Raw genomic sequence first — 9909 nt, 5'->3', positions numbered from 1 at the left:
AGGAGTTGTTGTTGTTGTTGTTGTTGTTGTTGTTGTTGTTGTTGTTGTTGTTGTTGTTGTTGTTGTTGTTGTTGTTGTTGTTGTTGTTGTTGTTGTTGTTGTTGTTGTTGTTGTTGTTGTCCAGCGACGACGGTGTGATCACGCTCTGCAGATCTCGCAAGGTGTCCTGGGCCTGGGAGAGTGCTTGACGCAGGAGCGTCTGCTTGATGTAGTAATACGTATTAGAACGATCCGTTCGAAGCGGTGTTCCGTCTGGCGTTGTTCCTTCTGGCGACGATGAAGATGGCGGTTTCTCTGCCATCAGTAATAGTCCGACCAGGCTTTCCTCCAACCGTCGTAATGCTATCTGTACGGATGCCACGATCAAGAACACCGTCGACGCATCCTTCTCGCAGAAGGGGCATCGAAGGGTCTTCTGACATACCTGCAGACACGACGTGATGAGGCCCTGCAGGCCGCTGTCGAAGGGGTCTTGGTCTTGTTCTCCATCTCGTCGCATGTGGTGATGCAGATGGATCACTTGCGAGGTTTGCCTCTCGAGACAGTCGCAGTCGCATCTGCTGTTGCTGCTACTGTCCTCTGCCAGGTTATCGTCTGGTGGGAGGGAAGTTGGCACCCATGGCATGTGTCCTGGAGTGTACGCATCGACGGTGCCGGTGTTGGCAGATATAAGACCCTGACTTTCACCTACTGCTTCTCCTGGGATGTGCGTGTTGAAGCAGGCATTGACGCTCTCCGGCGGCGAAGGAGGAAGCGGTTGCCACAGCCAGCTATAGCTGTCTTGCGATTGCTGGGAAGGCAGTGGATAGCTCTGTACCGGAAGATTCTCACTGCCAGTCCACGCAGGAGCAACCAAGGATGGATTCCACAGGGCGCTGTCGACCGGTACAGCCGGAAGACCAGAAGAACTCTGTCCTGAATCGACAGACATGACCGTCCTGTTTTCCTGGCGTCCTGCGCACTGCAGCCGGGCGAGCGTCTTGCGATTGCGGCTCCCCTTCGGCTTGCCGATGCGCGCCGCATAGCTGTAATGGCATTGCAGGTCGTGGTTCCGGCAGTGCAGACAGGTTGACCCGCCGGTGCATCGCACTTTGGCCTGGTGACAGGCGTCACACGCTGAGCGGAGTCGTGGAGGCTGGGGGGTTTTTTTGGTGGACATAGTCGGCAGAAGATGATACTGTTGTAGATATGACAAGTTTAGTCCGGCTGATCCTGCGACAGACATTCATTCTTTTATAGATCCTCCCGACAAGCCATGCATTTTTCAGCTTTCAGCTCGACATCATCCGCAATTTCAGTTCGTGTGCAGGGATTCCTGCCATCTGTGTTACTTGACCTGGACCGTATGCTGTCTGATGGAAGGCCTTGATCAGAATTGCGTCTGTCTTGTGATAGGCAGGGTCTAGCATGTCCATGTCGAGGTTAATCTCAGCCTGTGGCAGCTGTTGGATTGACCAACGCTATAAATCTGCTAATTTAAAGTCAGTTCTGTCAACAGTAAATGTACAGTACCTGGATCCAGGTCCATGATTTCCTGCATCCCCTCGGGGCCAGATCTGATCTCCAGTATACGCGCGTGCCAGTCTCCATCTCGCAGAGCCTTCCAGAACAAGAACATCTAGTGAAACGGGACACAACAGCATGCGGCTGGCTGGCAGGGTGTAAGTAATGCATGTACAGACATACATACATACATGTATGCCTTGGCATAAGCAATTGGGGCCAGACAGAAAGTAGACTGCAGGTGCAGAATTTTAATTGCCTAGGCGATGAAGATGTAGTGTAACTTAGCATTAGCAAGCAAGCACATTTGCTCATGGTCATGGTCATGCGTCTCTGCAATAAAGAGGAGTTCAATTTAGAATTTAATAGGAAAGACGAGGAAAAATGGGGGCCTTTCTTGAAGCCTCCCTGAGGATCCATCCATCCCCCCTACCTACCTAGTTTGTGACACCTGGAGGACATGCGACGAAGTCGGTGAGTCGAGTCGAGTCACGATGAATAAATATCTCTGGAAGCACGTGCTGGTCATTTGACTCGAAGAAATGCACATATATAAACAAGAAACATGACAGAATCCGACGATCGATCGATCGACCGAACGAACGCAATTCCTTTCTGACTTGGATAGTCAGGATTTCTTATGTTGCACAAGACATGACAAGGGTGTCGTCATCATCATCATCATCATCGTCATCACCGCTCGTCCCGAATGCATCTATCGCATCTCGTCTTAATATAATATCAGTCGTACGGGTTCGTGCTGTATGAGCACACGGCGAAATCGGCCGTGCAGGGCCAGCTTCTGCCGGGGGACGGACCGCGCGACCGCGTCATGGTCTTTGTGAACGGCCAGCGTGTGGGCGTGATCGACAGGATCTACGAGACGCCCGCGACGGTGCAAGTGTCCCTGCAAAAAGGGAGATGTGCTGCAGCTGCTGGTCGAGAACCTGGGCCGGATCGACTACGGGCAAGCCTTGCTGGACTAGCGCAAAGGCATCGTCGGCAACGTCACTGTCGGGGGGACCGTCCTGACCAACTGGGCCATGCACTCTCTGCAGCTGGACGAGCTGCCCATCAGTGTTTTAGCTCCAGCTGCACCACCCTCCAACACCAGTGCTAACATCCCCCCGCTCTTCTACCGCGGCTTATTCCAAGTCGACAACGCCGAGGGCAAGCCCGCGCTCAACCTGGACACCTTCCTCTCCCTGCCGGACGGCGTCAAGGGCGTAGTCTGGGTGAACGGGCACAAGCTGGGCCGGTACTGGCGCATCGGGCCGCAGCAGAGCCTGTACGTGCCGGGGTGTATTCTTACGTCGGGGCAAACGAGGTGGTGGTGTTGGAACTCGAGCCGGGAAATATTAACAACAACAGCAGCAGCAGCAGCAACTTCACGGCGTACGGCAGCGCGGTCAGGGTAGTGGTTTAATAATCCTGATCCGGATGCACCGGTGGCGGCGTAGGATATATAGCTGAAAATGACTGACAGCTGCAGTTGACGGAATAAGACTAATTATTGCTGCATTGCTGACGTAGGTATGAACTGTACGTGTACATACATCAAGCTAGCTGCATTCAACTGGATCATTCAATTCCAGTGAAGATTTTATTCAAGCAAGAAGTTCTATGTACTTACTATCTGGAGCACTGAAACAGTACATCAGAATACCATACGTACTTGAAGCAAGTTCTGATGTCAGCAACTGCCGGATGACCAGATAGCAGCCAAGACAAGTCCAAGGCCAATCTATTGTCACAGTTGATACTCGACGTCGAAGATTGTGAGTCAGAGCCTGTGACCCCTAAGGCGGTCTTTCGTCCATTCCAGCTTCTCTGATGGCTTCGGTCTGGCGTAGACTTGCGGGTTGTAGTAGGCCGTCAGGTAGACACCCGTCGTCTTCTTGAATGCAAAGACGATGTAGGTATGCGTGCTCGTCGACTCGGCAAGGGGATGGTGTGGACTGCGCATAATCGTTAGCGGCTGCCGGAAGTACATACAATGTATTGACAGAGTTTCTCCCACTTACAACGTTTCCTTCAGCGTGTCTGTATACGTCTCCGCCAGACTGGTCCAGCCTCGACGACGGAAAAACGCCGTCAAGCCACGCGCAATGTCGAGATCGCTACGAGCGTAGTGGCGGACTGGGATGTACAGCTTCGGTTCTGGAAGCGCGGCCCCGGGCTTGATTTCGAAATTGAACAGGACGCCTGAGGTGCGATGGCCAGCGCTGTTTTCGTCCCGTGGATGCAACTCGTCCGAATCACGCAGGCCATCCGGCAGATCCAGAACGAGACGCCACAGCTCTTCCAGCATGCCAAGCGCAGTCTGGATCGTCTGGTCGTTGAGTCTACCGCCCAGCGTAAAGACGTCCTTGACCTTCTCCAACGCCGTGTGAGGTGTCCGGACGTAGATCTTGATCCGCGACTTCTCTGGAGCTACGCAGTCAATGGCGATGAATTCCAACTTGGGTCGAGACGCAATCGGGCACGAACGGATGAAATCCTCCAAGACGTTCCACCCTGGCGACACGGAAAGTGCCGGCTCATCGAGGTTGCGGATCGCCGTCGACACCAGATCCAGAACAGGTATCCCCGTTTCCAGAGCTTTAAGAAGGGGAAAAATGTAGGCCTTCGTCGTTACCTTTCCGCCGTCGAAATCAAACGCCACAAACAGCTGGGATGAGTGCTCGCCAGCAGGTCGTCTTTTCAGAACGTCGTCAACATCGTCGTCGTCGATGAAGAACCAGTCTCTAAAATAGTAGAATAACTGGAGGTCGATGCCAGGTAGCTGTTGCAGGAGCTCGAGGGCTGGTCGCTGATTGAACGGATCGAATGAGGTTCCTGCAAAAGGGCCGATGGGCTCGATGCTCAGTCGAACGACGGACCGATTCGCGCCCAGGTTCCAGCTGATCTCGATGGGCGTGTGGTCGTCTGTCATGAAGCTTTTCCAGGGACTGCTCGCAGATCTGTCGCTGGGGCAGGGGGTTTGTTTTGGGCCCAGCGCGGCGAGGATATGCGCGTGATAGAGGAGGAGATAGCGACGCTGAGACTCGACGTCGTAGCCGGCGCTCTCCATGAGCTTTGCCACGATCGACGCGGTTTCGGTCCACCAGAAGAGCTGGTCCTGGTCTGCGAATTCGAGGACGCTGGTCAGGCTGTGGTAGACAGAATTGTCGAGCGACGTTGCTGGTCTTGCAGCGACAGGAGGAAGGAGGGACGCAGAATCGGTGGCATGGGTCAAGTTCGCTGTAGAATGCGAGCCTGGCGCCATGGTGGTGACTGCAGTGTCGTCGACAGAATACAGACCGCAGTCGACGATCAGGAGATTTGCAGTCAAGTAGAAGTAAACAGTCGAGTAAACAGCTGCCTGGAAGCGCGACGTCTGTTTTTATATCCACGGTCTCGATATGGCAGGCCAATCAGACAGCGCCTATCTGTCAGCAGGAAGACAAGCAGAGAACAATTCAGACAAACAGTCGTCTGCGAAGAGCCTCTGCGGCTGTTTAAGGCGTGAACTCAGCCATAAGACTGCATGCAGCGTTCAGCCTGATGGGACGACAAATGGATTGGCCATATTGTGTCGATCAGTTTGCTTATAGTCAGCTTGAATGCACACTGAACAGATCTAGATAGGCAGATCCTGTCTTATATAGTCTAGTCTGTAGTATAGTCTCCTTTAGTTTGTTGTTTATAGAAAATACATGGATCTATTGCCGTATTCTTTGTCTGTTTCGACTTGACTCGCGGCGCTATACAACCTCATTCCAGAGAAATGGTATGGCCCTGGCAACAAAGAAGAAACAAAGAAAGAATGAGCCATTTGGATAGAACAATGTCATTTCTTGGGAAAACAAGAGAAGAAAGTACCCTTCCAATTCAAGATCTTTCTGACGTACAAGACTGAAAATTGTTCTTAGCATTGCAGGATACAATCGTCGATCGTCTGGTCTGCTGATATACCGCATTAGGCAGTCCTAAGTGATTCGAGCAAAGATCTACCACGGATACAGATATACAGATATAAATCTTTCTACTAATTCCAGGTCGACCGTTGAGGCAACTGGATGCCTGATTAATTCTTGATCCAGAACCAATTGAAACAATGCCGCCGTGTTGGTGCAGATCGAGATATGAGGCTGAACAGCTCGTTAGAACATGCATCTGTATCAACACATACGACCTCTTCTTCCTTGAAACAACTCATAACAACCATGAGAGCCTCCCACAGAGTCTTCTCCACCCCCGAGCTTCTCGAAGCCATCCTCCTCCGCCTCGACATGCGGACCCTCCTCACCTCCGCCCAGCTGGTCTGCCGGCGATGGAGGGAGCTCATCGCTCACTCTCCATCCATCCAGCGGGCTCTTTTCTTCCTGCCTGCGCCTGCTACTCCATCGTCAGAATAGGTCCCAAACCCCCTCTTGGCCGAGCTCTTCCCCCTTTTTTCCCGCCTTCTTCTTCTTCTTCTTCTGCTGGACTGAACTTTGCTTCGACCTCGGGCGTCCGCTTTTATCATCGCTCGACCTGGCCAAGTCCGAAAAGAAGGCCTCTGCGTATTTCCGCAAAGAAGCCAGCTGGCGCCGGATGCTAGTCCAGCAGCCGCCGGCCCTGTCCCTGGGCTACTTCCAACTGATCGATAGTATGGGCCCATTGACGTACTGCAAATGGGAGATTCCGGCCCCGAAGGGCGACGGGCTTCGCATGAACGTCCTTTACGACCTGATCCTCTTCCCGCTAGGCAACCCCTGGTTCGTCCGGACCACGCGCGTGTACTGGCGGAGATGGGTCCCCGACTTTGTGTTCCATCGTATGAAGTTCACCGACGAAACGAAGATGCCCGATGTGGTGATTTTTGACCGTACGGTGATGCAGTGCACCTGTGGTCCCGAGCGGCATTGGCTGGGGGGCAGACGATTGGAGCCAGCCCGTGGTACGAAAGCGATCGCGTATCCTCTCGAGGACTGGACGTTATGTCACGATGGCGAGGAGTTGGAGCCGCAGGAGCAGGGGTCTTATCGCCGTTGACTGGTATATCGAATTCAAAAGACCGCCTAGACAATGTCTGTAAGATAGTTCCATCACCATCGATTTATTCCATCTGTCAGCTGCAGCTGACCGCAAGTCATCCATCTCTATATCAAGCCGTATTTCATTCAGCCAGTGTCATGACACGGTCTTTAGCTGTTGGAGCTTTTCTGGTTGATAGCTTTTAATCATCCCTTCTCTGTTATGATACAAGCTAATCTTTATCGATATTAATATTAAGTCATTCTTGCATAATAAGCAAATTAATAACATATAAATATAGATCAGCAGTAGCTCAGGAAGCAGAGGAGTGAGTGCTCATCTAGAACTGCACAATAAGGTAAGACTGCAAGAATATTGATGAAAAAATTGTTAGTTATTGGATAACGTTCTGCTTTCAACCTCTGTAAGGCAGGCCTAGACTAGGGCTCAGGGCCTGGGGCTAGGGCTGGCTGGGTCACCACTCACCAGCAGGTGACTCGCTCGCCTCTCACAATCCAAGCTCTTCCTCACTACACATCACGATGTTCAGCAGCAGAAAAGATCGCTACCAGCTTAGATCGAAATCTAAAGGCAACCTCACATCTTCAATAATGCTGTCCAGGACAATGCAAAGATGGAATCGACGGACTGCAGATGAGTTGCCTGATTCGTGAGCTGCTCTTCTGACATCAACTATCTTATCCCTGTTACGCTAACAATTCTCAATCGAAAAGATCCATCGAAGAAACAGGCTGATATAATTGCTTTCTGCCAAACAAGACTGTCGAATCACATCGAGCGAAACCATTCCTCGACAGCAGACTAAACTGGCTAGATGGATCCTTTTTGCGGGGTCGCGACGCTAGTTTTATCCCCATGTCTCCGCATCGTTCGGTACCTTCCGATAACTAGGCTGTGCACAGAGCTTTCGTTTATCTACGTGTGTACGTACATGTATCTCCAGGTAGCTTTTTCTTGTCTGGTTGAACGGTATGAGTGTGCGACGCCAATCGTCCCATCCTCCAACCGGCCGGGCGTGTCAGTTCTGCCGCGCGCGCAAGATCCGATGCGACCACGGTCGACCGTGTGGATCGTGTCTGATCCATCGCCGGCATTGTGTCTATGCAGCTGATCCTCCGAAGCAGAGGTACCCATCCGAGCGTTCCACCGTCTTTCTTCCGAGCTGACCGCTGTAGACCATCGAGGGCCCTGATCGATGCGGCCGAACGAGAGAAGCGCACGTTACAGGCGATTCTGGTTTCGCTGAAGAACGCTGATCCAGCAGAGCGAAATGCCATCCTGGATTCCATCTCCCTGGACAATGGCGTCCTCCGCCTGCCAGATTCTCTCAATGACTTGGGGCACGACAAGCGCCCCCCAAAGCAGAGCGGCCCGCCGAGCGCACAGGACGATCGCGACGGCCTCACGCCCGATGAAAGACAGAACATCTCAACGTTCATCTCCCGAGACGAGTGCGGCGTCGTCCGCATCTTTGGCCCTACCTCGGCCCTCCATATCGAAAGTCCCACCAGTATGCCGGACTCGACCGAGTCCCGGGCGACCTCCGACCCAGACCGTTTCCAGCTGATCGCCAACGCCGCCCTGCAGCGACAGAAGGAACACGATCTGCGAAAGCTGCCGACGATAGGCGGGATCCCCTCGGAGTTGGCGATGCACCTGCTGGACCTGCACTGGAATCGGCAGCATCACACGTTTCATCTCACGTACCGGCCGGCGTTCATGAGGGACCTCGCCCAGGGGGGGACCCTACTGTTCGGAATTCCTGCTCAACGCGGTGTTTGCGTGCTCCAGCAAGTTCTCGGAGCGGATCGAGGTGCGAGAAGATCCGGACCGTCCAGAGACGGCGGGCAAACGGTTTTTTGACCGGTGCGACGAATTGCTGGCGCAGCAAAATCTGCTGCAGTCTTCCAGCATCCCAACCGTCACGGGGCTTCTAATGCTGGGCAGCACCTTCAACGCCCGTGGGATGACCTCCAAGGGCTGGCTGTATACGGGCTACGCCCTGCGCATGGTGTATGACCTGGGTCTGCACCTGGACTGCAAGGAGGTCGCCGGGAACGCAGAAGATATCGAGATTCGCCGGCGGGTCTTCTGGGGCGCTTTCATCTGCGATAAACTGCAGAGTCTCTACTTTGGGAGGCCGTTTACCATCCAGCTTCGAGACACCCATGTCTCGTGGGACTTTATGGACACGTTTGAAGAGAATGAACTGTGGACGCCGTATGTCGATCCCACCCTGCCCACGACGAGGATAAATCAGCCCACCCCGATTCGCCTGTACTCCATCTCGACCTTTCAGCAGCTGTGCTCGCTGTCCAGGATCATGACGAGCATCATCGATCACTTCTACGTCGTGGGAGCGACGCCGGACAAGACGAGGGCGCATCTCGATTACATGGATGAGAAACTGTTGACGTGGTACAAGAACCTCCCGTCCGAACTGCGGTTTGAGCCATGGGCACAAGATTCGTCGTCTTCGAATGGCCCGACCATGGCCGCTCCGAACGGCATCATCCTTCTCACCACGTACCATGCGCTTCTGATCCTGCTCCACCGGCCGTTCATCACGAATGGGCCCGCACACTCTTGGGAACGCTGCGTCACGGCGGCCCGGAACATCACGAGCCTGGCGCTGGCCTACCAATCTGCCTACTCCCTGCGGAGAGCGAACTACATGCTCAGCTACGCCGTCTACGTGGCCTGCACGATCCACGCGCGCAATCCCGCCGTGCGAGAAAGCACGCAGCGGGGGGACCCGTCGTCGCCATTGACGGTGTGTCTGCGCTGTCTGGACGAGCTGGCGGTGCCGAATTGCGGAGTGTCGGCGCCGGCCAAGATCATCCGGCGGCTGATGGAGGCCAACGGGATTCCAGTTGGAAGGGGTATGCCGTTATTACGTTAGATGATCTGTTATTGATGTGTTATTACTAATGATGCGATTAGAATCGGTTTCCAACGTGGGGGACTCGTTCCCACTGGACGTCGATCTGAGCCGGCAGATGTTTCCGGAAACGATGCTGAGTCCGAGCACGATGGAGCAGCAGCCTTTCATTGAGGATTTGGACCTACTATTCGGATTCATGCAGGAGTCGGCCGATATATGAGGTGTCATTTACATGTATTGTATGTACTATAACTGATATTGGGTACTAGATCACATTTTTCTCGGATTTCAGATGATCCTACATTTTTCCGCTATTGCTAGCGACCGTTCTACTGACATTTACTCAAGCACAGATGGATCCTCTTTCACGACCTGATCATAATACGGCTGAAAAGCGAGCCACATCTTGTTCGAATTGCCACTGCGGCGATGCGTGAACTCGGCCTCCTCGTGAGGGATATGGATCTTCTCCCATCCGTTGCCGGCGGCGGCGTTGGCCA

At 53.3% G+C, this 9909-nt stretch overlaps 5 protein-coding genes across 5 annotated transcripts; 3 read left to right on the top strand and 2 right to left on the bottom strand.

The window, feature by feature from the left end:
* Window positions 1–2: 2 nt before the first annotated feature.
* Window positions 3–1159, bottom strand: T310_10310 (uncharacterized protein; the record flags this gene model as incomplete). Its single annotated transcript, XM_013467287.1, is given in 3 exon segments — window positions 3–199; window positions 219–294; window positions 425–1159. Coding segments are annotated over 3 exon segments (1008 nt in total), but the record flags the coding sequence as incomplete, so codon positions are not given.
* Window positions 1160–2335: 1176 nt separating this feature from the next.
* T310_10309 (Beta-galactosidase) lies at window positions 2336–2999 on the top strand (the record flags this gene model as incomplete). Its single annotated transcript, XM_013467286.1, has 3 exons — window positions 2336–2441; window positions 2497–2791; window positions 2996–2999. The coding sequence occupies 3 exons, from the start codon at window positions 2336–2338 to the stop codon at window positions 2997–2999; spliced, it is 405 nt and encodes a 134-aa protein (XP_013322740.1).
* Window positions 3000–3286: 287 nt separating this feature from the next.
* T310_10308 (7-dimethylallyltryptophan synthase) lies at window positions 3287–4771 on the bottom strand (the record flags this gene model as incomplete). Its single annotated transcript, XM_013467285.1, has 2 exons — window positions 3287–3461; window positions 3528–4771. The coding sequence occupies 2 exons, from the start codon at window positions 4769–4771 to the stop codon at window positions 3287–3289; spliced, it is 1419 nt and encodes a 472-aa protein (XP_013322739.1).
* A 940-nt stretch (window positions 4772–5711) lies between these two features.
* T310_10307 (uncharacterized protein) lies at window positions 5712–6522 on the top strand (the record flags this gene model as incomplete). The annotated part of the gene is made up of 2 exons (XM_013467284.1): window positions 5712–5807; window positions 5899–6522. 2 exons carry the CDS (start codon window positions 5712–5714, stop codon window positions 6520–6522), a joined length of 720 nt encoding a protein of 239 aa, XP_013322738.1.
* Window positions 6523–7626: 1104 nt separating this feature from the next.
* Window positions 7627–9629, top strand: T310_10306 (Nitrogen assimilation transcription factor NirA; the record flags this gene model as incomplete). Its single annotated transcript, XM_013467283.1, has 3 exons — window positions 7627–8228; window positions 8263–9407; window positions 9469–9629. 3 exons carry the CDS (start codon window positions 7627–7629, stop codon window positions 9627–9629), a joined length of 1908 nt encoding a protein of 635 aa, XP_013322737.1.
* Window positions 9630–9909: the final 280 nt, after the last annotated feature.

Source organism: Rasamsonia emersonii (genome assembly GCF_000968595.1).
Source record: "Rasamsonia emersonii CBS 393.64 chromosome Unknown ctg1118621762484, whole genome shotgun sequence".
In the NCBI taxonomy this organism is placed as follows: domain Eukaryota; kingdom Fungi; phylum Ascomycota; class Eurotiomycetes; order Eurotiales; family Trichocomaceae; genus Rasamsonia; species Rasamsonia emersonii.
Note: the sequence above shows the minus strand (reverse complement) of the source record. Positions and strands in the feature narration are given on the sequence as shown.